Here is a 15,968-nt window from a genome sequence, read left to right as displayed (position 1 = left end):
ACCCGTGCCTTTTGGCATTTCTTAGCTGAAACTCAGACAGTTCCTTCTTTTCTTGTATGTTTAGAGCTGTGCTCATCAACTATAGTATTTTTGTTTTCATTTACCTTCAGCATGCCTCACAGTCTCACAAGTCCTGATGGGTGCCTGTGCATGAGGGCTTATCAAAAGGAGCACAAGTGCTGTATCTAAACTGGGTTCTGCTGCTTACATTTCACCAGTCCTCCTTTTCTAGCTTTTTCTTTCCTTGTCCCAGTCAGGGTAGTTACCTGTATGTGCCTGGCTTTTCAAACTCCAGTGAAAACACTTAGCAGGATTCACTGCTATTTTAGGGATCTTAGCTGTAGGCTAAGGCCTATACAAGACCTGTGTGTTAGGTACTGTAGAAAGACAGGAAAACCACAGTTCCTCTGCAAAACAAGCTAATGGATTGTTAATTGCTAGTTTGTATAGTGATTTTTAAACCTTAATCCAAAATGCATAATCCAGAGCTAACCAGTGTGCCCAAAGGGGAATCTGAACATAGTTTGGGGGGAAAATAACTGTACTTTTTTAAAAGATGGCAGTTCTGTCACAGTGATTTCTCTACTTACAGTCTAGTATTACTTTAAATAATGTGTGTGTTATAAATGGTTACCAACGTTCTTTCCTTCTGAAAATTTATTGAGATTTTGTCTGTGTGATTTACCAGAGGATTGCAATAGAAAATTTGTATTTTTGTGTTCAGTTTTCATTTCTTAACTCTATGCTGTACATCTTCAAACTGGGGTAACTTTCTGCTGATGATCATATAATTTCTTCTTATCAACTTGTATTTGTCATCTTTCTCCCTAGTCTTCATGAGTACCATTTGAAAGGATTTCTTTTTTTCTCCAAAATTTTAATAATATTGATTTTTTTTTTAAATTGAAACTGGATTCTGCTGTTTCAGCCCTTCTTTTGTGCATAGTCTTTACAACAAATCGTTCCTAAGAAACCTGAAGCTCTAAGTTAATGTAAATTGACAGTTTGCAGAGAAATTTTTTTCTTCATGTCCAAAGGAAACCACCTTAACAGAAAACTATGTGTGAATTTGAAACATTAAAAAATTACTCCCTCTCCTTACCTACAGAGATACTTGGTGTGACGTGTCTGGCCTAGAGCACTGGTTGCAGAAGAAATATTTACCCAGATAGTTACATTGGCTGCCTCTGCTTGTAATGTTTTTTGGCAGTCATGACAAGCATGGGTCGAGAAACTAGCAGTAAGATCTTTAGCCATATGTAGTTCTCCAACACCAATTTCTTGCCATGAACCGCATTTGTTTTCAGCAGAATGAGTTCATTATGGAGTGTGTGCTCAAATTAGTTATTCTAAGTATTTCCTGGCGTATTGTGCCTTGTCATGAATGTTGGACATAGAGTATTAAAACTGTTTAGCTGGTTTCTCTGAAGTCATGTTTGGATAATAAAAATGCAGAATGGAGGGGAAATGCTTTATTTTTGCCCATTTGTAAGGTGATTTTTTTTTTAAACCCAAATTATATAAAATAGCTCAAAGGGATTTGCAGATCATTAAACTCTTAAATGTGGTTAAAATGCTTGAAAAATCATATGTTCTATATTTTTATAGATATTTTATCATAATTTCTTTGAATGTGTAAAATTTTGCAGGGTTGTGGGTTTTTTTAAAATATTCTAATCCTAAAGGGTCTTATGATATTAGGTGCCTGAAACTGTTTTCATGTAGCTCATACCTAGCAGGACTATGCATATATTTTGTTGCTTCCTCAGTTTAAGAAGTTTTCCTTAAAAAACACTAGTTTTATTAATTTTGACTTGGATTCCTTCCTAGCAGTACTAGAGTAGTATGGGAAGCCAAAAATGCTGAAGGCAAAAGCTTGACCAGCAAAAGAATTGCTTGCAAACAGTTATGCATACCAGAGATCATGTTTTCCTAAGGACTGCTTCTCGTTCTGCAGTTGAATTTCTCCTGGAGACAGTCTTGTGCATGAAGTGGTGTAAGCATTGTGGGATGATATGTGACGGGCAACTAGTAGCAATGCCACTGATTTTTCATTTGGGACATTCTTCTCCAGTAATGGGAAAATGTTTTCGATCTTTCAGACAAAAGCATTCATCTTATTTACACATTCTTTTTTGTTCATTTGTTTTTAGGAATATGGAATTGCAGGGTTCTGTAGATCCATTTGCTCAAAAAATTGATTCAGATCTTAAGCAGACACATATTGCAGGTAACTGTGGGGTTTTCTCAGAGCTTTGACTGGCAGATCAATCCCCAGCCTCTGCTCAGTTACCAACTGCTGTGGTGGGAGGCTGCAAGGGGTAGTGAGGCACCAGCTCTCCTCTTTCCAGCCATGGCAGCAGATGTTGAGCATATCTGAGTCCTGCAAATTTGTGTACTTTTTTCATGATATTGTTGAAATTGGTTCACTGCACTTTTATGATTTAGATATGCAGAATGAGTTGTTTTAACAGAGGGGTTTTTCGCTTTTTGATGGACTGTGAGACAGTGATGAACCTACTTGTCTGCCATCCCCAAAATACTTTAGAGATGGTAATTTTTCCCTAGCAGTATCTTAGATCAGCAATCCAGAGATTTCTTTCTTGTAGAATAGATGATACTTCTATATATACTTCCTTGCTACACCTTTTTACCTTCCTCTTAATTTCCTCCTTCCCCCTTCGCGGATCCAGTCAGTTCAAATATGCATGCAGGTTCTTGAGCTTGGTGTTGGTGGTTGTCCACTGAGTCCCAGGGATGACCCGAAGTCTCACAGGCCTTGATCTTCTCTGCCAGAGGCTGAGGAAAGCCACTGAGTTCAAGAACCTTGGATGTGGGCATGGTTTCCTCTTCTAAGCCAGCCTCCTTCTGCATGCTGTTAAGCTGATATTTTTGTGGCATACCTGCAGTGAGGCCAACAGAAGGAAATGAGTTTTCTTCCTAAATGAGTAGGAGTTTTTAAAAATGGAGATTTTAGTCTACTAGAACTAAACAGGAGGGGTGGGTCTTGGAAGAAATGGGAGAAGGATCCCTGCAATGAATACTGGCAACCCTTTAGTGAAGCTGAATCTCATTAGTGCGTGGACAGGATGCACATATTGCTTTAGTACACTCTTTTTTTCTTGAGAAGTTTATGTAAACCTAGTAACTATATGAGCTTCAGATATTCCATCTGAACAAAAACTGTGTCATTGCAATCTTGTTTGTATTAAAAGATAAGACTTGTCTCTGTTGACTGTGAACAGAGGCTGGGACAGCTCTTGAAGTGTTTTGAACGTGTTCTCTGTCTTTTCAAGCACAGCTTGAAAATTTAGTCAAAAACCAGTGCAAAAAACTGTCTGATACAAGAGGATGCTGTGCTGTTTATTGTTTTTTATGGCTTTTCAGTACTGCGACTGAACAAGAGAATTGATGTGTATGTAGCTGCACTAGAACAACATTGTAGATGGAGGGCTTTGGGGGAAAAGAGAGTCAGGGCAGAGCACAAATAGTTATGAGCTGAGTTGATAAACCAATAGAGATTAAATAATGAAAGAATACTGAGCAATGTGCAGTAATAGAAATCGCTGCTACAATTACAAAACTTCCCAACGTTACAAATGGAGAGGAAAATTCAGAATTAAATGTATTTGAAATGAGTTAAACTTCTTGAGAATAAAAAGGGCAAACTCAGAGAGCTTTCTGTGTACAACTGAGAATATGAAAGGCTATTTATACCTAAGGAGCCATAAAAAACCCCAACCCAAAGTTTTGACCAAAAGGTTTGTGAGAAAGGAAGATAACGAGGTGGCTGAAGAACAACTTGTTTTTACCAAAACCAGAGCTTATAAAGAAGCTTATGAAGCATAACTCTTGAAAAATTGCAAACTCTTATCTGGAAGGGTTAATAATACCTATACTTTTCATATTTATGATGTGTATGAGGCATAAAGCAGTGAATAAACCAAAACTACTTAGGCAAAGGTTAATACTTATGGTAGTAATATCTTGCCCTTACACTGCTTTTAGATCATTACACTGTTGTTCTACTTGGAAAATTTATTTGTAATACAGACTGCATAATAAAAATGTCCACATCGTTTATTATAGTTGAGATGCTAGATGATGGAAATCTGTCCCATCCAGGTGTGCACAAAGTATACCTCTCAGGAAGGGAAAGGAGTGTGTAAACCAAGCTAGACTTAGAGCCCTCTCTGCTGGATGGCTGGGAAACAACAATTCTAACAGGAAAAAATAAGAATTCTAATGTAAAAAAGAAAATCCGAGAGGCTGCTGCAAGAAAGCTACATGTAAACTATAAATCCTGGGTAGTTAAGGTCTTCCCTAATTCTAAGCAAATGAAATAGCATACACTTATTGCATAAAATGGCCTTCTCTTATTAAATTGTCAGGTGATATATTTTAATGATAATTCTTTTCTTTTGAGTATATATGAGATCTGAGGGGGGAAAGAGGAATTAACATTCCATCTTAGAAATTTTAAAAATTCGTAATATCTGTACCAAAGAGGAGTATTCATGTAAAGGATTTTCAAACTATATATAGCATAGGGGGTGTAGATGGGTTATGTGTTTTGTAGTAATGCTCCAAAGAAATTAATTCTTACTGGAGGAGCTGTAGTAATATGTGGAAAATAGGCTATTACAAGATGAAGTACTTTCTAAAAAAAGGCACTTGGCAAGATGTAACACGTGTCTGTTTTAAAATAAAATGTATTTTCCAGTACAAGGGAAAACCCTATCATAGTAATTAAAGTCTGTATCTTATTCCTAAAGTGAAGCCAAACACAGACTTTTAGAATTTTTTTTCATTTCTTTCGACTAATGGAAACAGGAAAGGAGAGATGCAGAGAATGATTGGATTGCCACTTTATTGCCAGCACTGAAAGATCCACTAAAATTACGCAGCTCCCTGGAGTCCAGTCATTTGGAACTGATTCTGAAGTCTATGTGTGTGTGAGCACACATGTATAGCTTTTATGTGGGTCCTTTAAGCCAAAAAAAGTCTAATGGAGATAAGAGGGATCAACTTTGAATAAACTTGTGAGGAATTTATTTATTTATTATTCACAGTTGACTCTCCCTTCTTCCATGGTCTTTCAAAATGTGATAGCAGCTGAAGACACTCGCTTATGGTCACTGAAAGTTCATCAACGAAAAAATTGCAGGCTTTATGTACGGTTTTGGAAACCTTTGAAATCTTGTATGCATGGAGAACTACAGCAAAACAGTTTTTGACCTTTATTAAACTTGGTTTCCTTTCATTTCTGTCTCATATGGGAGAAGCACGTTCTACTAATGTGTGATGTTTTGTGAAATGTTCATTATGAAGTATTTATCTTTTTTTGAGTTATCATTTCAGTTAAGGGTAACATTTTGATTAATGGCATTATGAAGCAGATAGAGTGATGGAGCTGCTTTGGGGTTTTTTTTTCCTACTTTTTTTCAAGCCACAATGACATAACCACTTGAAAATTTAGATTAAAATGGTGTAAGAAGTGTAACCTAGTAAGACACAGAAAGATTTTGTAGTATACTTTTGTTCTCGAAGAATAAATCCTGTGAGGTGACTATTTCTGAAAAAGACAGAAAAACAAACAAACAAACAAAAAATGAGAAGCCTGTCCAGGTAATCAAACTAACTGGTATGAATTTATCACTTTGTATCACTTACTAGGTATTGTGTGAAAGGCAGGAAGAACTTTGTGTACAGGACTGGATTTGTTCTCTTGAAAAAGAGAGAGTAGTGCAAATGTAGAATGAAGGATGCCTTTTGTATTTGTTGCTTTACCTGTTTTTTCCTATCACTTGTTGACGCAGCTAATTCTAATGGTAACATGAACAAAGAAATTTTAAAAGTCTGTTTATAGAGGTTGTTACGGAAGTACCTCAGTAGTGTTTATTTTCCACAGAAGAATAAATGCAGAAACATTACATTGCCATTTTTAACTCTTGATAGATCTCAAGGTGTTTTCTCAAATACTTTTTGCATAAGAAACAAAGTATTTTCTATTGTTGTATGATAGATATAGAATATTAGGCAACTGTCTAATGGCTTATTTATATGTGTGTGTATGCACACACACAGACATCTTCTTGCTAGAGTAATAAATGCTACCTAATCTCTGCTACATGAACTTCTGAATGTGTTTAAGCTACATGATAAGCATATTGCAAAGATTATAGACAGTTTTAGTGTAACCTAAGAGAGGCCTCAAAGACACTTGCATATTTGCCAGTATTGACTCTGGAGTGGAAGCCGTGCAGCAGCATGATGCTAAAGGAGAGCTGTAACATGTCTGTGGAACCACCAGTCAGTGGCTATAGTGTGAAACAAATGCATACATTTCGTAGGTCATATATGGAAGAAACTCCTCTGAAATTTCTTTTTATCCCCTAAAACTGTCAGAGGTCTGATCCAGTCTGTCAGTCCTGCCTGGCTATAGTTACCACAGCACAGTAAAACTTCAGCAGTCAGTGTCCTAAACCCATAGCCATATTTCTGCTGTAAAGGCATCATCTTTCTCAGACTAGCTTGGGTACTTTCTGAATATGTTTTAGACAGACAGACCTCATTAAAAAGCAGCAATTGAGTGACTGAGAATATACAACTGCTCTCTGCTTCAGCTGTAAGTTAATGATTTTGCAATTAATAGTCTTATGGTGTCAGGAGATCTTACCTTGTTCTGTGCTGGGATGGAGTTATTGTACTGTATAGACCTGTTTTCTTATGACTCAATAAAATCTTTTTCTAAAATAATTGCACAATTTTAAATACTATGTAATTTTAAATAGTTTTTCTGACGCTAACTTTACCTGTGCTATAATTTGCCACAGAATTTTCTTAAATGAATTATCTCATGTATATATCTATACATGGTTTTATTTTTATTTTTTCAGGGCATGGCTTTTACCTTGGAGGAGAGGCAACAGTTGAATATTCATGGATTATTGCCACCTTGCTTTCTTGGTCAAGATGCTCAGGTTTTTACAATTCTTAAGAATTTTGAAAGGCTGACATCTGATCTAGACAGGTAAAGTATGACTATGGAACTTTATCCTAATTACCAAACCATGAGTCTTTTACGTTTTTTTTTTTTATGGAAGTACAGATGAAATTTTGGGGTTTTTTTTCAAGCTATGGTGATTGATTATGGGGAATCTATAAGTTAAATATATACTTTTGCTGAAAGGCTTTCTTCGAAAAATCAGCTCCTACTTTAAAATTGTAATGTTCCAGGGCTCTTCACATGAACTTACTTTGATAACCAAATGACACAAGGGTCATCAGAAGCAAATGAACTCATGTGATAGTAAAAGTCAGTAATGTCTTTACATGCATATAGATACGTATGCATTAAAACATATAAAAATAATAGAATATTATAAAATTAATGTGTCATAAAGTATTGTTGTGTTTGGGTTTTTTTCAAGAAAAAAGCTGGGGAGGGCTTTAAACATTTATGAGTACTAAAATGTGAAATTTTTTTTCTGAAAAAAAATCATATTTTGTAGGCTCTAGAACAAAAAACTCTTCCTTCATTTTTTTTCATCCTGTGCCTTGCTTTTCTCTGTTGTGGGCTGTCTTGTTATCTGTATGTAATACATGGCTTTTAGTTACCCATCTGTTGGTGGCAAGGCTTTTTTATAATTTAAAGTTGCCACAACCTTTGTTTTCTGTGGAGTCAGAATAGGATGAGCACAGTCTTCCAAGTCAATGAAGAGCTCATGATTGTGGTATCTTTTCTAGGTTAACTCTTTTCCAGTGGGCATTATCAGTTGTCACAGATCAGTAGCTTCCCAGGTTAGAATGTTTATTATTTGGAGTCCCCACACATAGGAAAGTGCAAAATTTCATGGAGACCTGTGAGTCAGCCATAGATCTTATTATAGGGGAAAACTTTATCCTTTCCTTCCCATCTCCTCCTTGACTCTGCCTTGAAGTAGTCCCTTCATGATACATCTCATTGTTTTATATGTTTCAGTACATGTAACACTTCAAAGCAATTTCAATTGCTTCTTTCTACTTGAACTGCTGAAATTTCTTTTCACTTATAACTTAGGAAGAAAAAAGGTCTTTATCCCATTGCTGCATGTATTTTTTAACTAAGAAAGAAATTTTGCTCCTACTTCAGGTCATAGGAGAAAAGCACTTGAATTTCTCAAAATATCACAGATAGAAAGTTACAGGTCTAGCTATGAAACAGCCAAAAGGAGAGCAGCAATATTTCCAAATCTTAATTTATTTTTTTTTTAGCAAAAAATTGTGGATATTTAAGTGGCTTTTTGCCAAAATGAAAAATTTCTTCACGAAAGGCAAAAAATAAATAATCTATGAGTTTTAAATTACAGAGTACTAAAACTTTGAATGCTGTGCCATTTGAACTGAAATAAACCACTCTATACTGAAGTTTTGATTGCAGTGGGAATAATGAAATAAAAATAACTGTCTCCAAGTATTGTGGGTATAGTTTGCAGAAAACTTGCTTTACCATGTTAAAAGAAAGAGAAGAAAAATCTGTCTGTCTTAGGGGTGGAAAGAATATTTTTTGAAAATACAATTAATCCACGTAGAATAGACATAAGTAATACTCAAGTATAAAGAAATATAATATGTTTACAAATAAATGTAAATTAAAGGTTTTTAAGAAGCCATTTACTTCAGATAATATTTTTCCAAATTTGTCTCTGTTAAGCTTAAGATCTGTAAACACTTAACTAAACAAAAATTTGGTGTCTTCCTTTCCCACCTATGAGTCTTCTTGTGCATTTTCTCTTTTCCAAATAAATAGTTAGATAAGGAAGAAATTTGTTTCCTGTTCCTGTGACCAGACATCCCTAAAACAGAAGTGCTAACATTGAATTATTACATCCATGTGTCTTGAGTATTAGACTCTAGCTTGCCATTTTATGCTATAAAGGCAGTTTTTATTATAATGCCTGTTTTAGTATAAAGGTTATATTGTATTGTACAGCTTTGCAGTACAAATTTATTATTGTTACTTTGGTTTTAGTGATGTACTTCAGCTGACAAAACTAGCAAGTCTTCGGTTCATAGAAATAGTTTGAAACTAATACAAGTTAGGCTTTTTTCTCACTAATGTATTAACTAGTCAAAATACTTCAATTAAGATTTTAGTAATTAACATGTTTAAAAAGTGAGAAGCTGTGTTTATTTCCCAGTCTTATTCTGTGACATGTGGCAGTGGTATTTTCTCAGCCGTAATTTTCGGTACAGATATTTGTATCTTCTCCTTCCCCTTATAGTCAGAATAAACAGTGTGGCCCTATTTTATAATGCTGGATGAACTGTGGTAGGATCTCCATCCATGGGAGATATTCAAAACCTGACTGAACATGGTCCTGGGCGAACTGCTTTAGCTGACTCTGCTTTGAGCAGGGGATCAGATGAGGCAGTCTCCAGAGGTGCCTTCCAGCTTTGAGCTAGTGAATGTTTTCATAGCACAAGTCCATACTATTTAAGAGATAAGCTTTCAGGGATAATCTTGAATCAATGCAAACTTGTGTAAATTAAATCAGGTTGTCCCTTATGCATGTAAAATTATATAAATCCACAAGTACCTCCCAAATGAAATTGTTTCTGTAAGAAATTATGTTTATATTTTGTGTGAACACCCAGCAGATCTAAATTCACTATTCATGCCATGGGATGTTTTGATACAAAAATATTTTCCTCACATATTAGTGGGGCTTTATATAGCTGTGCTGTTTCCTCCAATTTTTAGCAAAATAAAATAATTTGTGTTACATGTGTAGGTCTGCATTTAAGACCACCGATGGAAAGACTTGGTAATATTTGCATGCGGAAGATACTTCCACTGAAGACTGTCACTAGTGACATCTTGGGCTCCTTTGCAGATAAAATGCTTGTGTGAATTGAGCGTGCAAAAAAGTTGCATGTGCAAATTGTAATTTGCAGCTGTGTTTTAAGTCAAGTATCTGACAATTTTATTGGAGTATGTCAGTAAAGATCTGCTTGGAGAACATGTGCGTTACATGTGTGTGAGTTCAGTCCTCAAGGCAATATGTGAACTCTGGTCTCCTATGTCTATACTTGTATCAAAGAATTTTAAAGAGAAGAGTGACCGGGATCCTGCCACAATGACTCTCACTGATGGAGAATGCCAGAAGACATTGACTGTTTTAGCTGGAACTTAAAAGGAAATCTGTACAGGCGGGTGCTCAAGGATAACCTTGTGTAAGAGCATGCAGTTGTTGCCTTCTACTCAGTCTAAATGTCCTAATTCCAGAAAAAAAATGCACATTTCTTGCAGTATGCATCTGGCATAGTCCTTGCTCCCATAGAAACAGCGACTGAAAAGAGACTGTTGTTTTCCGTCCAGAGCTTGAATTCGACAGTGGGTATACCTGTGTGTTTTATGTCCAATTACAAAAGCTGAAGTACAAGCATTTAGATATTGCAGAGATGGAAGCTGTTCAGTACCTTAGACAGAAGAGTGTTGTCTGATGAAACATAACTGCTGTGTATGACAGCATCTTACATCGGCAGGATTGTAGTTTTGATTGGAAAGAGGGTGTGTGTAAATTCATAAAGCTAAGGTGATAGATCTTACCTTGACATGGCTGAAACTCCTTTGCTGACTTGCAGCATGAAATTGCTGTACTCTGAAATACCAGGAGTTCATACACAAAATGAATGTGGAAACAGCAGCAAATATATTGCCTGGTATGCTTGGTGAAAGGGATGAGGAAATAATTCTATTCCTCTAATTTAATTTGGACAAGCTGTGATATATTCTGCAAATAAATTAATCTTTTTTTCTTTCCTTGCATGTTCTTGATTGTCTTTCTTCTTCCTGTTTATGGACATTGAAATTATTGTCCCTGACACAGCCACATCTTCTGCCTGGGCTTTTTTTCTTCAGAGAGTTACACTGGTAAAATGTTATACTGGGTGTGAACATTAGGAGGATGGCCATCAAATCACTTTTTCAGAGAATGCCATGTTATTTTTTTTTTGTTAAAGTTCTCTGTCTTTAATGCATTTTTATATAGATACTGATGATGCAAAGTAATGGAGCTAAGTATCTTACACAGGTTAAAAATAATAGCCTTTCCTCCCACCTTCCTTTATTTGCTCTCATGTTTTATAAGATAAGAGCAAAGAAATTTTGAGTTTGGGTTTTCTTCACCTTTCCATTTTGCCTTGTAAAATGCATGCCAGTGATAGTTGTGCCAGTTATCCTAAGAAATCATCGGTAATTTTCTGGTAGTTGTATCAGTTTTCTTTTGGGTTTGGATGATATCTGGTTTATATCCTTTTGATTTTTCTGTGTTTCACTCCCTTCATAATAGCAAACTAGTATGAAAAGTTCTTAGGTGAAGTAAGGGCAAGAGGGGGAAAAGTGACATAGTGAAATTTGAATGCTTGGCAGTCTCCTCTGTCTGACTTGCCAGACCTTGGGTTTTGTCCTCTGAAACTCTTCCTTGAAATCTTCATTCAAGACTTCTTGTCTGAGGATAGATAATATTTTTCTCCCTTTTTATAGCACAGAAGATTATTCTCAGTGTTTTATTGCTTGTTTTCACTATGGTTTCAATTAAATGTGGGCTTCAGTAAAAGATTCTCTTAAATACTGAATTTTAAATATATTTTTTAAAACACAATGCTTAAAACCACTTCAGGCTTCTAGTTGTGAAGATTACTTGGATGTTGCTAAAAGATGCATACTTGTTGTCTAATATGTTATAACCATCACCGCATTGAGGATGAAGCATTTTTGTGTTTCCTCTTATAAAGAATTGTTGAGAAAGATTATACCTCTGACTGAGCAAGTTACTATGCTGAGAAAGAAGATGTATACCTGCCATTGAAAAGTATTTTTTACTTTATAATGATATTTCTTATACTGATTTGGATATGATCAAGTATGTAATATTTAAAAATGTGATTATAAATAGTTTGCAGTTATTACCTTTGCAAGTTCTTTAGCATATCCTGAATATAAAAGTGGCACAATAAATACAAATAAAAAAATAACCCCCCTGTTTAATGCTACAGGACAATAAAACAAAATGGAGAGCTTTAACAAACAGTTTTTTGATTCGAAGCCCTTGAGAAAGCCTTTTGCTAAACTTTTAATTTCTTTTGTAAAAGATTTCTTAACCCCATTTAAAATCTAGGCTTGATCTGAGTAATAAGAAAGGATGATTAAAAGGTATTTTAAAGTCTTAAGCAGCCACACCTTATTTTAAATGAAACAGATAAAAAAAATTAAATACTGGCAACTGCTTCAAAACAGTGCTGTGGCTTGCATGATGCTTGCAGTCTCCAGTACAGAGCAGGCCAAAGTATGCATAATATTTTCTAACATCACTTTAAATATTCTCTGGAAATGAAATTAATGTCTTCATGTGTATTCACAACTATGTGTGCAAGAAACTTGTATTTCAAGCTAAGTGTTGGGATAGTCATCCTCAGGAGAAAGGTTTTAATGAAGAAGAATTCAAGGACATTGGAAGATATGCTATACCATAATGAAATACTGGGAAAATGAAAGGCTAGTAGGGAAATGTAATAATATGAAAGAAAATTAGTATGTTTGTATATTTGTAGCTGAGAACTATAAGAGCAGGATATAATTTAACCTTGGAGAACATTCAAAACTAATGGGTATGATGGAAGATGTTTAGGATTGCCTCATGGTGATGGTATTAGAGTACTTTTGCAACTTTTTACTTTCCAGCTCTTTATCTTTTTAGGTTATAAAATACCTAAAATACCTGACAGAGGGGGAGGGACACTGTTTTGCTTCACTTGTGTCACCACATTACAGTCATCACCTGCCAAACTGGCTGCATTAGCCTTGCTTATAGTGCACATTTAAAGTTTATATAGTAGATTGCAGAAGTGCTTCCCTGATATACAGTGATATACAAGCTAAGCTTGAATGAAACAAATTCAGATTTACTAAGCTATTCTTTTTTAGATAGTTACCTGACTATGTCTTCCTAAAGAATGAATTTGATTTTATTGGGGCATGTGATGCATGAGAATGCAGAAGAAAAGGTCATGTGAATAATACTTAAGCACACAAACCTCCAGGGTTTTAGAATTAATGTGTCGTATATGTTTCCTCAACACTTGTGTAATAAAATGATGGCCATATTAAGCTTATCGAGTGTAAGTAATTAGTAATACATTGCAAATTAAAAAAAAACACAAACCCTTGCATAAATTATGTAGATAAGTTAAAGATTTTATATAAGCCTATTGGTATAGAAGACTACTTAATTTTTAAAGTAATACTTAACATTACTAAAACTAGTAAATAGAGAGGTGAGGTTTAGGATCACCAAATTCCTAAGTATTAAGTGTTCACAAAGTGGACAGAGTCGTACACCTATGTGAACTGGTATAACTTGAAGTCACTCTCTGACTCATATCATCTATCATACTCAGCATTGAAATTTGGCTTCCTGGTTGGGATCTTGAAGCAGTAATGTAATTATTCAATATTAGTTTGGTGATAGTTAAAAGTAGATCAAGCTAAACGTGAACTTTTTTTTCACTCTCATTTCTCTGATTTTTTTTTCCATTGGTTTTCTTTTTAAACAAACAGAACTTCTTCAAAATTAATTTTCACTGGGAGATAAAACATTGCAGATTTCATGACAAATACAGAGTTCAGGGATGAAAGGGCATACATGTATGCTTTGGTTTTGAAAGCTTTGTTCTTCAGTATTTATGCGAAGTATTAGTCTGGATTTAAGATAAATTTCTATTGAGACAACAGCTTGCAAAGCTTAACATTTTTAGTTTTGTTTTCTTTGGGCAGATGAGTAAGCTTGTTTAAGTTATATTTAATGATGGTCTCATTTCAAGTGGAACAACTGATAGGTACAGATAAGGTTCGGATAGACCAAACCCTCAGTGCACGTCAGTGTTTTATCCCTGAGAGGGATTAGCTTCTCCAGTATGTAATTCGTCAACTTCTTGATGGTTTCAGCTTCTCTATCTCAACCAATTTGTTATTTGTTTCTGAACCATTTGTTCTATTAAGACAAGGAGGAATTAAAATACTTTTAACAAGAAAGAGGCTATTATAGAACAAAGATAACTTTAATTATCTAAACACCTCTGTATTTCTATATCTACTTTATATGTTCCCTTGATGTCTGTCTAATTATATGTAATTCTCCACAGATACATTCTACTAATGAGTCTTCAGGATCGAAATGAAAAGCTTTTCTATAAAGTGCTGGCTTCTGACATTGAAAGGTTCATGCCTATTGTTTATACTCCCACTGTGGGACTGGCTTGCCAACATTATGGGTTAGCATTCCGGAGGCCAAGGTATGTAAATTTATACTTCAAATAAAAACAATTGTATTTTATTTTCCTCTTGGCAGATTTCTACAGGGTTTTTCTAATATAGCTGAATGTAATCCAAAACTGCAATAAAGATAGTTCAAGCTACACTTTTTGTCTGCATTAAACAATAATTTGTTTTGCATTAAGAAGGCAAATGGGTGGTTTAATTGCATTAAAACATGAGTATATTTTAATCTTATTAACTGACTGTTTTAGAATCCTAGCTGCACGTTACAAGACTGGAGAAGAGTAGAACCTTAGTCTTAGATTTGTCTTAGCAACTTCAAGAGCATAGACTTTTGCCTATATAAATATTTACATTATAGGTATTTTTATATATATATATATATATATATATATATATAAACACTAAGGATGCGTTATGTGTGTGCCTACTGACATCTTAAAAATAATCAATAATCATGAAAGTGCCTTTCTCACTGCTTAATAATTTGTTGCTTCATAGATTGGTGCTGAAGTGTTTTTATTCTGTAAACAGTATCTGTATTTATAGAGTGATGGGGAAGTGGTATGAAAGAAGGAGAGATCCTTCTGTTTCACTCTGCCCCTTGAACATCTGCCTCTTGTGTATATTACTGCCTTCAAATGCAAACCGGAACAACACTTTGGAGCCTTCTGTAGAATTTTCTGGCGAAGGAAGAGATAAATGAGCTGCATGTGCATAGCTCTGTTAACAGAAATAGGTTTTTTACAGTCAAGGCATTGATCAAAAATGAGAAGCTTGCAAGATTTAAGGGAACAAATGACTGCACAAATTCTTCAGCAGGCAGTATTTGAGGGAGACTTATGGCTTCGAGGTTTTGTTGTTGTTAATGGGAAAATCATTTTGGCCTTATGACTAACAGAATGAGTCAGGACTATCTGGCCAACTATAGAAAACAAGAATTCCCACTCCTCTGTGCATTAAAAATTTCAAAAATACCTCAAGAATGCTAACTTAAACCTCTTTAATGATCTGTGGCTTTTAGGTGCCTCCCTTAGCAAAAGAAGTCATCTCCAGTTTTTCCCTCAGTATATACCACCATGGTGATTTAACTGGCCTTCCAGGAAGTGCTAAATGTGTCTGGAAATTAAGTCTTTGCTTACACTGGCCTCATTGCCCCTTGTTTTGATATCCACTGACATATAAAATATTTCACAAGGAGCACCTCTGCCCGTGCATGTACTTTTCACTTTCTCCCCAGATCTGTTAAAGTCATTGAAATCATTAAGGTTGCAAAAGACCTCCAAGGTCATAAGTCCAACTTCTGAGTGAACACCACCATGTCAGCTAGGCCATGGCATTAAGTGCCATGTCCAGCCATTTCTTAAACACTTTCAGGGATGGTAACTCCACCACCTCCCTGGGCAGCTTGTTCCGATGCTTGATAACCCTTTCAGTGAAGAAATTCTTGATGTCCAACCTGAACCTCCCTTGGCACAGCTCGATGCCATTTCCTCAAGTCCTGTCCCTGGTTGCCTGGGAGAAGGGACTAACCCCCACCTTGCTATAATCTCCTTTCAGGTAATTCTAGAGAGCAGTAAGATCTCCCCTGAACCTCCTCTTGTCTAGGCTAAACAACCCTAGCTCCTTCAGCTGCTCCTAAAATGAC

General features: G+C 35.5%; 1 protein-coding gene across 1 annotated transcript in view; it reads left to right on the top strand.

The window, feature by feature from the left end:
• ME1 (malic enzyme 1) overlaps positions 1-15,968 on the top strand; it is a 169,397-nt gene that overhangs the window by 33,545 nt on the left and 119,884 nt on the right. The window contains exons 2-3 of the mRNA XM_017824728.1: positions 6,900-7,033; positions 14,188-14,337. Of these exons, the coding sequence (XP_017680217.1) occupies positions 6,900-7,033; positions 14,188-14,337 (284 nt within the window). The remainder of the gene's footprint in view (positions 1-6,899; positions 7,034-14,187; positions 14,338-15,968) is intronic.

This window comes from Lepidothrix coronata, unplaced genomic scaffold (assembly GCF_001604755.1).
Source record: "Lepidothrix coronata isolate B3197 unplaced genomic scaffold, Lepidothrix_coronata-1.0 Scaffold4, whole genome shotgun sequence".
NCBI lineage: Eukaryota > Metazoa > Chordata > Aves > Passeriformes > Pipridae > Lepidothrix > Lepidothrix coronata.
The sequence above is the reverse complement of the archived record's forward strand: the minus strand, read 5'-3'. Positions and strand labels throughout refer to the sequence as shown.